Here is a 19,056-nt window from a genome sequence, read left to right as displayed (position 1 = left end):
CCTCAAAAGCATGCCGATAATTTTTGTACAAAAACACCACGGAGTATGCATTGGTGCTACATTTATGTTGGTTGTGGAAGCAATAATCGCATGTTTTGCTTGTGTAAATATATTCAGTATGTTATTGGGAGAACCGTCCAATGTTTTAAGGGCTTGTTTGACGATGCAAAGTCCTTTTGTGGTCCACAGTCAATGCGATGAACACAAGCTGGAAGAGATTGCTATCTTCAGCTTGAATATAGGACCTGTTTACAGACACCAAACAGTCGGCATGAAAACGTATCTTGCAGTGTGTTCCCATGGGCAGTAAGGAAAAAAGGACAGAAAGTTTTCTAGTATATAAAAGAATGTCTTTAAAGCTTGGAACAGTTTTGTCAACTTTCTGGTCTACACAAGTATTTACAGATAAATACCCTCTCTCGTGAGAGTTCATGAACTCCGTGTTTGTTTGGATCCGTTGCCATAGTTACAGAGTCACCATAGTCGTCTGGTATTCGCTATCTTTGTTGTGTCATCTTCCTTGTTTGTAGCTACTCTCACCACGAGTGCTCGGCTACATTATCTCTATTCCATGGGAGACATCATTTCGTGAATTTCTTTGAAACTATGAGCAAGAAGCAGACCAGTGCGCGTTCTCAAGTAGCAAAATACCATAAATCAAGACGTCGGGATTGGTGAAATATGTAACAACACATATATATAGCTAGTCACCCGTTAACTGTATTTTTGTCGCTTCTTGTCTTTGTTCTAAAACAGAGATATGGTTTTTTTCGCCGACTTCCCTCTGCTTAGGATCTACTAGCGCATTATATCTGATAGAGCTTCATTTTCAAAATAAGCATCGGTGCTTTTTGTTAGACGTGGCGTTTATTTTCCCCGTCTCGCATGCGGTGTGAGGTCTCTAAAGACTACTATGATAGATTTAAGATCCTCTGGCCGAATGGAGGCTGTGACATATTAGATCGCGTGTGGATGTCAAACAGAGGTTACGCCACTTAGTAGCATTGTTGTTTTGTTATGCATACTTTGTCAGTGTGTCGTATCTCTACAGTAGGCATCACATCCCTTATGCGTAACACACCAGCTTCACACGCGCGTCACGGCAGCAGCTGGTTATGTACATGTATAGGCACTGAAAGATCTGTCACACTCAACCTTTTTATATACTTAAGCGTTTTTTTAAATGAATCTAAGGCCACACCAACGTAATCTTATGGATGACATCCGCGCGCGCATTGATTTTCGCCTGTTGTCAAAAAAAAAAAAAAAAAAAAAAAAAAGATCACCTCCTCCAAGGCTACACGGAACTCCGGAACTTGCTGACTTAGATTGCCGCAAAAGGCTAGCATTGTGCCGGCTTATCGGAAAACTGGGGCGTATTTGTGGATTGATATGCCATCGATGTTGGCTAGGGGGATTTTGCGTCTGCACAGTTGTACGAGAGGATCGCGTCGGCCAGCGAGTATCGCCCAGACAATTTCAAACACGACCTATCCAGAGTGGCTCTCACACGTTTCTTTTGCAATAATGAGAGACATGGGAGAGGAATTGAGGGATTGACAGAGGTTTCACAGTGAAATTTGTGAGCGTAAACCATGGAATGCTTAATATGGAGTTCAATGCCATGTATGTTGAACCTGCCCTTATGGGTGTATATGAGTATTCTCATCACAGTCATATATCATCCACAGTCCTTGGAGCTAAATACCTTCTAATAGTATACTTCTTTGGTCGTTCTTGTCAACATATTAAAAATCAATCACTTGCGCTGAGTCTGCTATGATGAACAAGACAACCTACATGTACCTCCTACAAATAAACTGTGTTCTGTGGTTCAATTCGCAATACCAGCTTTGTACTAGTAGTCCTGTGGTTTAGCAGCATTTTTTTTTTTGGCTGGATTTTCTTTTTTTTTCGCCCGCGCGCATTAGTTTTGGGGTCTCCAGAGGATGTCATCCATAAAATCAAGCTGGTGTGGCCTAATGATAATGCTTCTAAGGTGCTTTGTGGTAACGAATTCCACTTTACCATAGCTCTAGGGAAAATGGATTTGATGGCATGATTATTTCTTGTTCTTTTCTGAACCGGTATCAGATACAAATAGTCGGTATGTCCACCATCATGGAGAGTCTTCGAATGGCATCCACTGTAGGTCTGTTTTCATTTTAGACCAGAATGTTTTGAGTTTGTCAAAGATAGCTTCCCCAGTACGTCTGCCACATACAAATGTATTTTGAATGCGTGGCTAGGGGTTTTGTGTTGGTTGCACTGTTATAGAATCTCCAAGGTTTATCAATGGTGTCCTCAAAAGACCCCAAGTCTTAAGCGTAAGTTCGGGTACTAAAGTAGGATGGGCTAGTTTGCAAAAGTACATGATGTAGTAGTAAATTGTATGATCGAAAGTTCGCATAAAAAAATAATGCACTGGCAATCAAAGACGGGCTTTAAGTCGGCGTCACTGTTACAGCGTCACACCTACAGCAGGAAAATTACTCTCCTGCGAGCTCTAAAAGGACATTTTCGGCAGCAAGACGACCGGTGTACTCTCACTCACTGTGTGATTTTTAGGGATCGGCTGATGTTAGGAGGTCACCGAGCACCGTCCAATGTGACAGGGTAGATCTTCGGCCAAAAATATGCGCTCGACTCTCAGGCGATTTTGAATTTCCGCGACCTTTTAAAATGTTCTAGAATTCTGGCGATCAAAAAGTTTGGCCGAAGGTTGCTAACAATGTGACGGACGCCCTTAACGATTGACTACCGCGGTAGTGGTATCCCAGAGCGAAGAGCTTTTTATAGCACCAAGTCTTAAGACATATGTTTTGCCATTTGAAGCTCAATGCTAGTACTGTACTTATACAAAATAACGAAGTTAGGCAAATCAAAACATGGGCAGGGTCAGTCACGGTATCAGAAAGCTTTGTTGACATTGATGGGGCTTCATAAACAACCCCGTGACTTTTGGCTAAAAATAAATCCCGTTAAATAGGTTTGCTGACCCTCGGAGTTCATATTTCTATACGTTTCCATGGCGACCTTACCTCCCAGGTAGCCTTCATGATACGTCAAAAGGGATACATTCAGGATGTTGCGATAATGTGTTTTCTAAATGATTAACGTGAAACTGATATGTATATGGTTGGATTGTGATATCGGTTTGACTGTTGTAGGTGTCAAGGGCTCAAGTGGTGAAAATATTTTACAAAGGTCAACAGCTAGTTGGAAAACACAATCATACATATTTTGTAAGCAATATGAATCAATTCTATTTCCCGTAGGTTTTCCTTGGAGAAAGAAAGACATTGTTTTCTAACCTCCAAGCAAGGTATCAAGAGAAGATAACGATTGCCCCCCTCCCCATAGATGTGCTTGGATATTACGTCATTCCAAGGAGTGCATGGGAATCCTTCCGCTGCAACCAGTGTTATGCTACCAGCATTGCGTTTTGTAGTGACTGCTTTGTATGTCAGGAGAATGATGTGTATAGAATAGCAAGACTGCAACAATAAAATCGGTCGTTGTGCCTTTCTATTCTCGATGCCACCGCTGCCACCAGTGTAATGAATTAGACAGTAACTTTGAAACTTGTAGATTGAGATTGGTATATTTCGTGCAACATGCATGTAGTCTATCGGTTGACTTGCGTAATACCTACAAGTACGTTTGCATACATAGCGTCTCTTACATTGCAATTTTGCAATCATTGAGATTAAAATAACTTTGAAATGAAATACATCATAAAACCATGATCCAACGAATGAAATATGTAAAATGGTGTCTTACAGCTTAAAGAAATTCTTAGGCAAAAAAAAAGGAGAACGATGACTTCTTCTCAGGCTGAAAAGCACTTGAACGCAAACTCGGTTCCCTTGTGTCTTTACGTAATCATTGTATGACAGCAAATGATATTTGCAGCTTCATATTAAAGGGCACCCGTAGAACTCACTGATGAACGCATTGTTAGCCACCCCTATTATACATGCTAGTCTTTTCAGTTCCTCACCCTATGGCCAACGAGAACAATGGTCTTCTACTGTATTCACGATGATACTTCATTCCTTCATTTATTTCTTCAGTAAACCGCCAAGTGACGTCTATCACCCCTGACCGCGGCAGTTGGGCAGGGGAGACTGAAGTCTGGGCCTTCGGGGAAGGTAAGAACAGATCGACTCTTTATTTTTCTCCTCTCGTCTGTCGTAAACTGGCATCACATCTTCGGCCCCGGTTTGTCTCGGCGGCGGAAAGCCCCTTCTGTCCCGGCAAGATCCCGACCGAACAACGGTAGACTGGATGCCAGGTTAGTCTGTCGCAGTTAAATCGACTTCTATACTACGATACCAATGAAAAAGAGTACAAACACGTTGACGAGTGAGTACAGTGAGTATAATACGGTTCAAGGTTTATTCTGCGCATGCGCAGTGAGGGTAATATGTCGAAGTTGAAGGACCCTGAGGCAAACCAGACATGTTTCAAGCATGGCCTTGACAAGAGGTACAAGAGATACAAGTTAGGGGCCTTTACCTTTGACCTCGCGCATGCGCAGTTTAAAACGTGATCCGGCGTACACTGATTTAGCGCTAGGATGAATCTGAGGCTAGTGCAATCTTATCTACTGTCACAATTGAACAAACATATAAGGAAGTCTATCGTTACCTTTTACTGGCATCCATCGTATGTAACATATCGACGAGTGAACTAATTAATCAGCTAATGTATCAATACGCCAAGTCGCGGGTCCAGGGAGGAGGGGCTTAATGTATCAGTATATAGACCTATCAATCGCCTACTTTCCTCAGGATTTTCTTCAAACCAGTTCAACTGGGGTGAAGGGAACGAGGATAAAGGGAACAAGGTCCGCCTGGTGCACGAATCGGGGACGTTCTCCAAGGACTGTACAGTGGACCCGGCCATGTCCAATGAGCAGAAGATCGTCTTCAGGACCCCGTGAGCACACATTTACACTTATTGTCTGATTGCTACTTTTAAGTCGTTCGTTATAGTAGGCTGTTTCAATGCTGAGAGATAAATCCTCAAGCGGGTATCTCACTGGTCACGTTGGAGAACTCACTGCGTCCTAAATTCGAATTGGATTTGTGTTACACTTAGTTTTATCATGGGAATATAATAGAAAAGTAACAAGTATGAATACAAAGTTTGTATCGATGACATTCGTCAAGTGCTCTGTCATATCACTGCCGCAGCAAGGTCGTCAATTTGTTCCAACTTCTATAAGATATACGATTTTAGATACCAGCATCTAGCAAACAGTAGCGATCAGAAAATAGTAACTGCAGTAGTTAAAACAGCTACAGGGTTTGGATTGGGACAGTAGTTAAACCAACAACAACAATACGTTGCGTTGAAACTGTGTGTTAAGGTAGAGGCCGACTAGAACAAATGTTAGGAGGTTTAGAAATCCTATAAAACATTGTGTCCACTTAGAGTACTTTGTATAATTATTACCCCGGAAGTTAACCATGTGTGTGTGACCTCACTTCAGCCCTGTGGAGGGTAATGGGGTGTACTACGTCCGAGTGACAGTTGACAACGAGGAGATACCTGCTAACAAGCGTTTTCAGGTAAGAATCCCTCAGTAACGTACTGCCACTTGAACGAAACAAGATGGCGCCGATATGACGTCAAAATCCAACATGGCGGCGCTGTTTCTCTATCGCAAATACGTAATAGACGATCTGCAGTTAAATGGTTAGATGAATTCAGCGTACTAAGTTGTTAGCAAATCGACAGTCCCATCAAAGGATATATATCTAGTCAAAAGTAGCAATAATCAAGTAATCACCATCGGTAACTAGATCAAATTGAAACTAAAAGTTAATTCTCAAGATATCATCGTAGATCACACCATAGGCAACTAGGCATTTTCATTTTTTCCCTTGCAGTACCGAGAAGACATGACACCAATCATTACATCTATAACCCCAACCTCTGCGCTCCCTGGTAAAATGATTTCTTTCATTTTATTCTATACATTTTTGCTTCCGCCACATGAAAGATTTACATTTATCTATTGAAATTGATACATTCTCACGAAGCACGTCTTTACATTTAATATAATTATATACTTACATTTATCTATTTATTTTTACATCAGTATAATGTTAAACGTGATAAATGATATTAGTAAAATGTAAATAAAGTTTATGTTGTTATAAATACCGGGGGAACCTCTATGGTCAAATCACAAATACTGTGAGGGTAAAAAAAAACATGATCATTACATGAAATATTACATGAAATACACGCATGTTGATTTAGAATTGCTCAATTATGATGCAATAAAAACTACAATGTAAGATTTAAGATACATGAGAATGAACAGTGGAAGGCCAAAAAACAGTTACTCAAGCAAACTGGACATATTTCGGGAAGCAAATTCTAAGATCATACGAAGTTGCTTGAGCAACTGTTTTGGCGTATATCATTACCTGGACCCTCATCGACGCAATGACACATGTACTTAATTACTTTTTCAGGAAGTATCATAACCGTGGTTGGTAAGATCTTTACCGACAAGTACGGCAGTAACGTGGCCCTTAGTACCAATGGGAGATCCGCTAGCATAACAAGGTGGGACTTCTTCATCTTTTGTACCCACCCTCTATGGTGCTCAATTAACAGCGCTATCATTAATGTCATTACGTATACTGTATCAGTCATATTGAATAGCGTAGTGCTTACATGTAGTCTTATGTTATGTACAACTCATCAGCATTGTTATAGCAGAGGCATACTTTTCACCTGTTATATTTGTTGTGCAATGAAGTTTGAATTTGAATTTTGACCAACGTACGCAGACCTTTATATCCAGTGCACACGTCTAGTGATTGTATGCTTTGATATATGAAAAAAGGGAATATCTATGGTGTGCGGATATCGCATTTAATGCATTACCGCAATAAAAGATTTGTAAGAAATGTTCAATGTGTGCGCATGGTATGTCATTGACATTAATCGACTATGTAACGCCCTTGTGTTTCTAACACGAATCCAATCAACCCTGCAGGGTCTACATTGGCGGACAGAAGTGTGAGGCACGAGATTCCGAAAACGATGAACTGTAAGTATTGGACGTTTGCCGTCAGGTGACGTAAGCCCTGTTCTCCATATCTATCCATCTCTCAATCTGTCCCTCTATCTATCTATATAACGTGTGTATGTCCATGTACAATATACTTTTATAAGTGCTTTTCTGACAAAAAAGGAATAAGACTGACATGCATTTAGGCGTGTTGAGTACAGTTCACGGGTATAAGTTCAATGCTAGTGTTGAGAGCTGATGTAGCTAGATACTTGACTTAGCTCATGAAATAAATTATCAATATACATTTTGAAAAGACTAATGATGGATACGTAGTTTGCAGTATGTGATGATTTAATACATACTATTCGTTTCTTTGATTACCCCTATGAGGCTGTTCGTGATCAAAGTCAACCAAATATCTAAGGAATGATAATGACATTTGATAATCAGTTTGTCTCATTCATATCTTATCGCTGCTTTGGTTAATGGTCATATTGATATATCAGAAAATGTGACTGTTCTGTTTTGTGTTTTGCGCAAAGGTATGGCATCACGTTGGAGAACGACGGGCAATCAGATTACGGCGGGATCAAATGCAAAATGGAGGGGACCTACGTAGGCAAGTCCCACATCTTTGTCATGGAATGCTCTAGATATGATGTTTCACGTACTATAAGTTATTCACATTTCTCCAATCAAGCACAACCAAGTTTTAAGTCTCGATGCTACAGACTGTTTTGACTATATATTAAAATGCAACAAAACCCAAATTAAAATGCAAAAATAATTCAATGTTATTCAAACGACTGCTTTGTCATCAGAAATATATACCGAAACTAATGATAAGTCCCTTTCGATTATAACACTATATCAGACAACGTATGCTAGGCCTTAGTCTATTGCATTAGTAATACGGATGTTTTGTTCTATACTTCTATTTTGTAGAGTTGTTGGCATACTTTGTACCGTGTAAAATTGTCGTGCAATAAAATCCTTATGATAATAAGCTGGTTCGCAGTTTGAACTGTCCATGCGCGGTATGATGCATTGTGGATAGTATATCAAAGTTGAAAGTCCCTAAGGTATAAGCAAAGAAGCATGGTCCAACTGTTAACAAGTAAGGGGCATTCACATTTGACCTAGTGTGCATTCGTAATTCAAACTATAAACTGTCTCATTTACAGAATTATAGAATAAACAAAACATATCGTACATAAGCATGAATTGATAAATCAAGCAAATGAACACATATGCGGAAATAACGCATTGTATTTTGTATATGATGAACTCAACAGTCTTTCCTTCCATTCATTAGGAAACGTCAACGTCAGTTTTATTGTTAATGGGGCTTGGGGGAGGTAAGTTTTATCCAGACATGTAGAATGATGATATTATTTGATATATGGTTTATATGATTCATTTGCTATCAGGGTGACTGTCAAAAAGACATCGATTGTCTACAAATTCTTCACACCAAAACAATTTACAACCATTTAGGCGATGATCCTGGCCCATTGCTTTTCATCGTCAATTCTAGCGTTGTGACCACTTGTCGCCTATTGCTAAGTCGTTTTAAGGAAATTTTCTGCCTTACATTAAAATCAATGATGTATAGAAATCGATTTTGGTATTTTTGACTACACTCTCTACGTAGCTCTAATGCTGTTTGTGATGCCTTCGTTTTCTGGTGGGTAGGTCGTTGTCTGGGAGCGCCACCAGGCGGCCGAGTGGGGTTCCTGCACCTCACCAGAATTCAGGGTGGAACTTGGCCATGCTTCAAACATACGCAGGTTAGTCATCACCATGCTGTGTGTATCTTCTGGGCAGGTGTAATCATCCGTACTTGTCTTTGGTCATATGTAGTTCAGTTTTAGTATCCTGACGTTATAGAAGTTGTAAAAACGTATTTCTATGTCATCAAAATTTACGTAACTTTGCAATTGTCATATTCAGACATCTTTTTACTCAATGTTTGATGATTCATTGTTCCGTTCCTCCCTACAGAGGTTCTGGGAGTCAGCCCGGCCACGGGCAGCCTGGCAGGCACCCGGATCACCATCACCGGCAGGTTCTTTGACGACACCGACGCTCCACCCGAGGTCTATGTTGGAGGTAAGGAGCTACATTTATGTACAAAAACCATGTAAGATTTTGGCCACTTTATTTACAGTGGCTATCACTTATCGGTGGCATTTTACTCGAAAGTACCGATACAGCTTAAAATGATGCATCTATTCAACACCTTTTCGAACATGCAATTTAGAGGAAATCTTGTATAGACTACTGTTGTATGCTTGTCATACCAAGGAGGTTTTGCTCATACGTCAGGTTTGTGTAAACATACATTATGAAACACAAAGATGCATACAATAGACTGTGCGAGTAATCATCATTGATTTACATTATTTCTACAATCATCATTTCATGTAATTCTGCAGTGTTATGTAGAGCATTGGAATGTATAGCATTTGAAAATAACTGCCGAAAAACAAAAAACAAAAAACAGACTGACAGACAAACACACAGATACACTGAAAACAATGCCTTCGTACAGAGAGGTGACAAAGTCTTGATGATCCTCTGGTAAATCTATTGTTGTTGTTTCCCAACAGGAACGGCTTGTGCTGTCCAAAGCATGACAGACAACACCATCGAGTGCATCACACAGGCTGCTCCCGACCTGTCCTCTCCCTCCTGGCCAGGTATGTCTGTAACGATGTTAAAACAAACAGCAAACAAACAAAAAACAAACAAAAAAAACACACAAACAAACAGCTTTGTTGCGTGAGTTATACTAAAGGCATACTGTGCTAGTAAAGATTTCTAATTCAATTCCAATGCAAAAAACTGGCCATGGCTTATGCCCTTTTTAATGATTTTGTTTTATTCTGTCATGTTTAACCGGGGTAGCCCTGCTCAGTGGTTAACACTGCTTTACAGTGGGACCCTTAATTCTTTAAAGTTCATTACGTAAGCTGAAAGCATTTGTCCTTATTGTTCTAAAGCTGTTGGCGCCGGCATTGTTACACATTGAACATGCAAAACTCATATATTTTCTCAGTACTACTTGAGGCGAAAGAGCTTCAGAGTAAATTAACCTTACAATCAAGTTTCCTCGGCCTGAATAGATTTTCTTGTGTGTACTTGTTTCAGGGAACCGCGGAATCGAGTTTGCGCAGTGGAACAACACCCATGTTGGACTGGGCGAAATCGAGGCTATATCGGGCTATGACTCATCCATGAGCGACTATTGGGCCTGGCCGACCTTGGCGTTCCAAGACTTTGAATATTCCAAACCTCACGGCATGAATTAGTAAGTTCATCTTGTTTTCTCGCGAGAGGTCACGAGATCTAGCAAAGGCGCACGAGCATTGTTAGATGGCTAATTCTTTACCGTAGTGATATGAAATACGGATTTTGTGTGTGTACTGTTTTTGCCAATATTGCACAATTTCGATGACAACAGGAATTAGTCCATTTCTCTACGCACATTGGTTTCTCTCTAACAACACAATGTTGTACACTGCTGATAACGAGATCTCAAAACAGGAAGTTACGCTGCAGTAGCCGCTAGGGGGCCAAAACTCTAATGAATCTCAGGTCTCATGAAAAAACACCATGTATCAAGACAACCCATCCATAGCTTATTGAGTTATGCTGTTCAAACACATACACACATACCCCCCCCCCCCCCCCCCACACACACACACACACAAACGCTACCGAGAACATAACCTTTACGAATGTTTCATCGCGATCCTTGGTTCGAATAATCATTTCCCTGGAATGTTTTCAGCTTTGTGGCCAGAGCTTCGGGCTATTTCGTACCACCAGAGGACAACCTGTACCAATTCTACATCAAGGCTGACGACCACGCAGTAATGTGGATGAGTCAGGACGCAAACAAGAATAACAAAGTTAGTGACTTTATCAATCAATCAATCAATCAATCAATCAATCAATCAATCAATCAATCAATCGTTCGCAGGCCTCAGTGTCTGGTGCATGGCGGCTGCAGACATGCATAGGGCTCGCCAGGCTGGTCTGCTCTCGGCATAGACCCTCCAGTCGGTTCTGGTGATCCCCCGCCCCTGGAGCGTATTGAAGATCTGGTCTTCCCATCTTAAGCTTCCTCTAGGGCGACCTCTAGGTTACTTCCATGACGGGTTGGGTTCCGATGAAATCAGTTTGATGGCATCCTTAGTAGGAACCGCCCTGGAGACGTGACCCAGGAAGATCATCTGTTGTTTGGTGATTTTACAGCTAACCAACAGACTTTATAGATCTCCGGTATTGGTGGATTTTTTTACAGTAGACTGTAGACGACGGCATCTTCAAAGTGATTTCTTCGTGAAACGTGCGTTTCCCTGCTTCATTTTGTGACCACTTTGATTCAATACCGTTCACACTCCACAGGCCGAAGTGGCGAGGTGCCCAGGGTACACCTCGGACTGGTATCAGTATAATGCGCAGAGGACAGAGAAGATGTCGCTGAAGAAAGGGGAAAGGTAAGGACAAGGAGGTTAAATATGCTTGGTAAGGATAAGTGGACAATGAAGTTTTCGTCTGGTGAGTCAAGTGAACTGTATTGCTTACGATATATATTTGTAAAAGACTAAATTGTTGTATAAATCTATATGGTCGAGATGGGTAGTTCAATTAACGACTTCATTTTGAGGATTAAGTATGGGAAACACGAAATACTGTAAAAAGGAAATGCCATAACCCACCGAACAAAGGTAATTTCAGGATGGACCATTTCACATATTCACCATCGTAGACTGAGGGAAAGAAATAAAACCTGCTCCATTTCACATATTCGCCATCGTAGACTGAGGGCATTCTTCGGTCCTTCCGCCCGCATGTTTTCACACTAGTTGATATGCATTGTTTGCATTTTACATGCATGTAAATGTCTATATACTGTCTTTTATTGTTTTGGATATGGGCCCTGGGTCTGACCCAAAGAATAAATGAATAGATAGATATTGTAATTCAGCTGTCATGTTACGGAAAAGACTGTCTTTGATAGATCCTTGAAGACAGTCTACGGTCAAGAACGTTCTACGAAATCATAATCGTTTGCAAGACCGACTACGACGAATGCGATCGCACTGTAACTCGCCGGACGCTTCTGTATTTCAGCTACTACATGGAGGTGGCGTTCATAGAGAATACAGGGAGCGGGTTCTTTGGAGTAGCTATGCACGTGTCCAATACCCAGTACACGTCACAACAGACATCCTCTGCGCAGATGACACGGGAGGAAGTGGAGTTGTCCGTGACAGTTCGCCAAGAAACGCAGGTATCATGAAACAAAACTCTACGCTGTAACGTCCCACAAATACAAATGCTGCTACAGGTATCGGTGTTGTTTCTTATTCTACACTACTAGGTACTCAACAGCAGAAGCAGGTGTTTGCAGATGCACTTTTTTTTAATTTAGAAAATTGATTTCGTTAGTAAATCTTAGGTTTGATCTTAAAACATTTTGCCACGTGTCTCTGGGTGATTGTTTGAATGTTTTGAATCTTTTTATGTTGCCAATCTTGTTTCTTAAGTCCAAGAACTTTATTTTCCACTTCTTTCGGGCCATGAATTGATACTATTGAAACCCATACTTAAGATTAAAAAACAGTGCCTTCAGGAAACGTTAAGAAATTCAACTTTGCCTTGAGCAAAAGATTGACCCGTATCTTCAGAAATTATCTCATTGGAACCCATACTTAGGATCGGCAGCGTTCCCACCACGCATAACACATGGGTATGCATGAAGGGCACTATTCCGTGACAAGATTATAAATCGTTAAATTCTTTGTTAATTTGTGATGAAATGTTATGAAATTTGGTCGATTTTGTAATCATACAATGTTGCCTTTTGTAAAAGAAGCCATGTGTCTGTTGAGTGCCCCTTTAAGCAACATGCCATACCGAATTGAAACCAGCACGACCATTTATCAAAATGGATGGTTATATTCTAGTATTTATTTATTGGTTCGGCATGTTGCCAGGGTTACCCAACTAGCCAGAGGCTATTACTAAGGGCGAACCCGTGTGCGGCCGACTGTAGGTTTTTGGACCATCGCACACCGGGGCATGCCCCTACTCTTTTTTGAAAGGTGTGGTGGGTTCTTTTACGTGCGCGGGGTGTGGCTCTCCCCAAACACGGGACCTCCATTTAACGTCCTATCCGAGGGACGTCCCTAGACAAAGCTAGGTACTCATTTACACCTGAGTGAAGTGAGGGATTTTTGTGTTAAGTGCCTTTCCCAAGGGCACAACGTCGGGTGCATGTCCAGACTTGTCTGGGGGAGAGCGGGAATCGAACTCGGGCCACGTTGTTTGGCATCCCTATGCTCTCACCATTACGCCACACCGACGCCACGTTCTAGTATTCCCAATGGTGGTCAAAGAGTGTCAAGCTAAGACTACGAATCATATTTACAAGTTTGCGATTCGATAATTATCGTAAGCACTGGATACAAGGACAGGTATGCCAAGTCCGCTCCAAGGAACTTAAAGTTCATTTAGCAGTGGCAATGAGGGGACACTAAACGCTTCTTCCACCTCTGTCCTACAGCGAGTGACGCTAGGTAACTGGACCACGGATACAGCAGTGAATCAGGTTCAGACCATCACCTTCGTCGGTACATTTGTCCAGTACAAAATCAGCTTGGATGGTGCTTCAACAGGTAACTTTAGACATCAACATCATTGACTTACATTGTAAGTTACAGAAAATAAACTAGGAGACAGACGTTGACTGTATATTGGTTTAGCACAGGGACACTCTTGGACATTTGCGTCGCTGTATACATGTAACTTTGCTCTGTCTTGCCTATGGTTCTCTCAGCAACAGCCTGATTGTTGACAATGTGTATCTTGAATTTGTGATCAGACGTCAGAAAGCACGTGCAGCAACAGCACTGAATATCATTACCTGGCCAATCTTCCACATGTACAGGTGTGCTCTCCAGCGCAAGCGATCCGACCGCCGTGGAAACAGCCCTGGACGGTCTGGTGTCGGTTCAGCCCGATACAGTCGAGGTGACCAGGACTGACACAGCTGACGGGTTCGAGCTTACTGTGGAGTTCCAGTCTGACAGAGGTAAGTGACATTCAGTTGCACCAACTTTGGGCAAAGCACACTTACATGTAGGGCGACTCCCCTAAGTTGACGTCCCTAAATCACGTGGCAGATCCCTACATTGAAGACTGGTTGCAGCAGCAGAACACAGTGGACTATACTACATACGCTATTTTGTCAGCCATGCATGATGTGAAGCTTAGGCATAATATGTGCAAGTAATATTTTGCATGCGCTATGACATCGCCATCCAGCACTGATTTTCATGTCCAGAATGTTTCACATCCAAATTCCAAAGCGTTTACGTACAATTTGACGTCAGTAGCAGCATGTTTTGGCAGATCCCCGAGTTCTATAAACTGTACCTCTCCCTCTTCAGGATTTTCCCCCATGATTGAGGTCGAGGTCTCCGGCGGTAACGCTACAGTTGCCGTCACCACGCCGGGGAAACCATCGCTGGAGACCTTCACACTCGAGGTGGACGGAGTGCCGTCTGATCCCATAGCCGTAGATGCTGACGCAAACGATGTAAGTTTACAACTCTACAACAGTTTTGTTGCAGGTCTACATCACTATGAAAGAACAGTCAAACCTGTCGCAAGCAACCACTCAAGGCCAAGGGACTGAGTAAAAGTGGTTGCTGAGGACAGGTGGTTGCTCCCCACAAGTTGCCTCTTTAACAAAGAAAAACATACATTTGAACGAAATACACCTTATTTCCCAGGAAAATATCTACAAGGGATGCACACAGTTTCTTATCTCCATGTTGTTATGTAAACACATTTCAGAATTGTGTATCAGAATTGTTTCTGGTGTTGAAATGAATGGCTGATAGTGCCAGAGCTTGCAGAAACCCTCATCTTACAGAGGCCGCTGCTGGGTTGAATGCCGCTGTCAATCAATTTTTGTTGTTGAGGGGAGGGTGAAGGCCCCTTTGGGACTGCAAAAGTAGTTGCTGGTTGGGGAAGACAGTTGGTTGCTTGGAAGAGGGTCTTATCTGTGCAAAAATGGACGGGACTTTCAATGTGTCATCTGACGGCAGGTGGTTGCCTGTGCCAGATGGTTGCTCGGCCAGGCTTGACTGTATGAAATATTCTTACACCCCGACCAATCAAACGCATTGAAAGTCAGATACGATTCAGCCATTTCCCGACAAATCCCTTTCTAAGTTGCGTTAACGACAACATCTGACAAAAAATAGTTTCTACTACTTTTCTCTAAGCGTTAAATCGCGGATACGTTCAATTACTTCCAAAGTGCCAAAATTGTCAATCTGAAAACATCTTTGGAAAGCTGACACCTTCCAGCACCTCACTGGCGAGTTTGTTTTGTCAGATGTAGTCGTTAACGCAACTTAGAAAGGGATTTGTCGGGAAATGGATGATTCGAATCTGACTTTCAATGCGTTTGATTGGTCGGGGTGTCTTGATCAAGTAGAATTACAAAGATGTGTAAGCCCAAAGATATCAAATAAATCCACTGTCTCAATGATAATAACGTCAAATTTATACATTAAACAGGCTAAACTAAGACGACCATCTTCTGTCATTTACATAATGTTTCTTTTCAGGTGAAAACTGCACTGTTGCCCATGTTCGGGACGCGCTGCCGCGATGAAATTGTGAATCCAAATAACGGCATCACAGCCTACATCGGGAACTACGAGAACAGCGTCGTTGGGGACTCCTTCTGTGGCCTGGGGGCAGGGACGTCCGTCTTTCTCTTCCTTATGAGCTGGGCAGGTGAACCAATCCGTATGGACATGTATCGGAAGGTAATTCTTAAGTAATGAAAAATGGAGATATTGTTTTGGGTGTGTCTGTGTGTCTGTCTGTTTGTGTTTCCGGACTATTGTAGTCAGCGTAACTCAGGAACCTCTGGACGGATTACGATGATATTTGGTATGTGGGTAGGTGTTAGGTAGACAATGGTTAGGGTCAATTTGAGGCCCCCTGGTATATGACCTTGGTACTGCAATAGAACTTCCGTTTTTTCTATCTTTTGACCTGGACGTACTGGAGTCTCGATTCTTTGGCGGCAGATAGCTTGTTTATGTTGTAGAAATATCAATTCTAGTGTTGGTTTTATTAACATCACGCCTCAAGTTGTGTTTCAGGAAATCTTTATTGACACAGCGAAAGTAAGGTCTACGAAATCTATACATAGGAACAGTCAAGTGAATACAAGTTAACCTTTACATAAACGTATATGAATAGATATGAGTAGATCAACATGTTGAGGCCAACGTATCATATTTGCACAATTGGTTCTAAGGTTTAGACGTACTTACTATAGATATATGTTACATTTATTCACCTTGTATCTATTAGCATGTAAGTATTGATGTCTAAAACACAATTACTCGTTGGCCCTCTCAAACATTGTATTTCGTATTGAACAAAGTGAAATATAAAAAAAAAATCAGTTTATTATTCGGATGTTACTCATACTTAAAGCACGTCCTGTACATGTGTTAATTGACATCTGTGCTTCTCTGCAGACGTGCTTTGCATACAAGGCGTCGTCAGGTCTGAGTGACAACATCAGGATCAAATACTACTACACAGACAGTAGTGGCCAGGAGCACCAGGGGGCTGGAGATTACTCCGTGGGTCTAACGGGTGACTTTACGTACGTTTTTTTTTCATTCACAAAACTTCATACATATAGTGTATTATTTTGAATCGAGAGACCGCGTTAGTTTGAGCAGGGAGATGTAAGTTATATATAACCTCCTTGGTTAAAGTACATTCCTTGCTACGCGCAATTATGTATTGATAGAACCTCCTTGCTTTGTCGTTAATCTCGTGATTAATTTTCTATTTCCAATGTATACGTCGGGCACTTGTTTACAACACATAGGAACTGTATTCTTCTTGTCACAAAGCGTGGTAAAAATGATCGTTTTTCTTTAATAAGCACAAGTATGTAATACAAGTACAGAGCATGCGCACTTAGAAGATTTGCGTACGTACAATCTTCGGTCCATACTTGAACTAGAATCTGAATTCATGTTCAGTTCTGTATATACATCTGGAAATTTTTCTCAGAAGAAAAAAAATGTTACCGAATTCTCCGTTGGTAAGGTAATGATGAAAAAAAGATGATGTGGAGTCACGCATTCCAGATTGGGCAGTGGCCCAAACACAGATAGATTCAATTTACATTGATTCTGCTGTAATTTATGTACGCACGTATCGCCGCAAAGTCTTAAATAGATGTCTAACAGATGCCTTTCGAAATGCCGGGAGTTTTGAAGTGCGATCCGATTGAGTAGCCACTCTAAGTGAATATCATGCACATGTGCATATGATCTTGTCTCAGTCTAAGTCTCTTTGTTGTCCATAGGTGGCACTACACCTGTATAGATCTCTACAGTCTGGTGACCAGTGACGCGTCCGCACAGGGCCGCAGGAATTTCAAGTTGAAGGAGTACCGCTTGCTGGGGAGCATGGATCGTCTGTTCGTGGATACGGTCTTCATCGGGAGAGTCGATACGGTAGACAACACAGAAGGTACGCATGATTATGATATATTGCGTACCCCATGTGCTACTGAACGCTTCTGACTGATTAGACAAACGAATGACGTGTTGTGTTTTGTATATTTTCATAATATCAGATATTGCAGCGAACAGGGTTCCCGGGGCCAGGCCTGAAGGAATCATCATTACGGACTTGGAGGTGGTGAAAGGAGAAGATCAAAGCTATGACATCACGTTTGACGCACTCGACAGTGCGTACGGCTTCCCGCTTCTGGGGGTCAGGTCTGCACAGGTGAGTCAAGGTTCTTTTATTTATTTATTTATTTATTTATTTATCTACATATTCATTGGTTTGGCTGGGAAAGGAAAGGAATTTCGAACCAGTTTAGCTCAAATGAACTCAATGAACAGATGAGCTAATCTTCCACTGGTCGTAACAGAGGAGACAGACGCTATGTACAGTATGTACAGACTCATTGTACCGGGGAAATTCCCCTAGCTCTTTTCGACAAGCACAATTAATAGTGGGCCACGGCTTAACGTCTCGTCCTAGGGACTGCGATCTTTAAAGGTAGCGTATATGTCGGGTGAGCGACACAACCGGGATCGAACCCGGGGCTTCTAGTTCCAGAGGCAAGATCGCTAACCACCGGACTCCGCACGCTCCTGGCACACAGCCAGGGCTGCCCAATTAGCCAGAGGCTATTACAAAGGGCTAGTCCTATTCACAACCAAGTATTTACAAGAGCCGACGTTTCGATGACTGTCTGTCATCTTCATCAGGGTAATACTGACTGGTTCACAGTGCACTGAAGCTAGGTATTACTGCTAACAACGAATCCCACTTATCCTCAGTTCGGCAGACCGCCCCCCCCCCTCCCCCTTCACGAACCTCGTTATGTTTTAATTATCTCCTTATGCAGGCCTCGTCAGTTACCACCAATAGCACAGTATACTCGTATGGTTCCAATGGCTCAGAGGTGACGGTAGACCAGATCAGCGCGGCTTCAGAGCCCATGGGAGGAACATTTGACGTTACTTATGAAGGGAACGAAATTCGGGGTGAGTTGTTATAACTTTAAAACAAATATCTGGTAGGTCATCTTGAACATTTTATTTTATTTCATTTTATTTATTTCATTCGCATACTTTTACAGAGTATTAGGCAGGGAGCGATTGCTTAATGTGAAGCCTTCTACTCAAAACATAAAAAGAGACATAATGACGTACACAAATACAAAAAATACATAATCTTGAACATTGAACTCTATTGTTTTTCATATGCTTGTCATGTTCAGCGAAAAGTGACAGGAAGTGATGTATGGACACATGGACATATTTACACCATTAATGAACTACAATTATACAGGGAAAAAATCACGGATGCATGAGGTCTTCAAGCTCTTGTTAAAAACTGTATGGTATCAAATAAAAGATCTCAGT

General features: G+C 41.7%; 1 protein-coding gene across 1 annotated transcript in view; it reads left to right on the top strand.

Moving 5' to 3' along the window:
- The window catches only part of LOC136426565 (fibrocystin-L-like), a 56,241-nt gene that overhangs the window by 2,245 nt on the left and 34,940 nt on the right, over positions 1-19,056 (top strand). The window contains exons 2-24 of the mRNA XM_066415269.1: positions 4,077-4,154; positions 4,797-4,944; positions 5,501-5,579; positions 5,901-5,958; positions 6,495-6,588; positions 7,025-7,078; positions 7,585-7,661; positions 8,358-8,400; positions 8,738-8,832; positions 9,047-9,154; positions 9,655-9,744; positions 10,196-10,355; positions 10,839-10,959; positions 11,459-11,550; positions 12,188-12,347; positions 13,623-13,734; positions 14,007-14,150; positions 14,509-14,657; positions 15,700-15,903; positions 16,630-16,760; positions 17,478-17,644; positions 17,751-17,915; positions 18,469-18,675. Of these exons, the coding sequence (XP_066271366.1) occupies positions 4,077-4,154; positions 4,797-4,944; positions 5,501-5,579; positions 5,901-5,958; positions 6,495-6,588; positions 7,025-7,078; positions 7,585-7,661; positions 8,358-8,400; positions 8,738-8,832; positions 9,047-9,154; positions 9,655-9,744; positions 10,196-10,355; positions 10,839-10,959; positions 11,459-11,550; positions 12,188-12,347; positions 13,623-13,734; positions 14,007-14,150; positions 14,509-14,657; positions 15,700-15,903; positions 16,630-16,760; positions 17,478-17,644; positions 17,751-17,915; positions 18,469-18,675 (2,736 nt within the window). The remainder of the gene's footprint in view (positions 1-4,076; positions 4,155-4,796; positions 4,945-5,500; positions 5,580-5,900; positions 5,959-6,494; positions 6,589-7,024; positions 7,079-7,584; positions 7,662-8,357; positions 8,401-8,737; positions 8,833-9,046; positions 9,155-9,654; positions 9,745-10,195; positions 10,356-10,838; positions 10,960-11,458; positions 11,551-12,187; positions 12,348-13,622; positions 13,735-14,006; positions 14,151-14,508; positions 14,658-15,699; positions 15,904-16,629; positions 16,761-17,477; positions 17,645-17,750; positions 17,916-18,468; positions 18,676-19,056) is intronic.

Source organism: Branchiostoma lanceolatum, chromosome 1 (assembly GCF_035083965.1).
Source record: "Branchiostoma lanceolatum isolate klBraLanc5 chromosome 1, klBraLanc5.hap2, whole genome shotgun sequence".
In the NCBI taxonomy this organism is placed as follows: domain Eukaryota; kingdom Metazoa; phylum Chordata; class Leptocardii; order Amphioxiformes; family Branchiostomatidae; genus Branchiostoma; species Branchiostoma lanceolatum.
The sequence above is the reverse complement of the archived record's forward strand: the minus strand, read 5'-3'. Positions and strand labels throughout refer to the sequence as shown.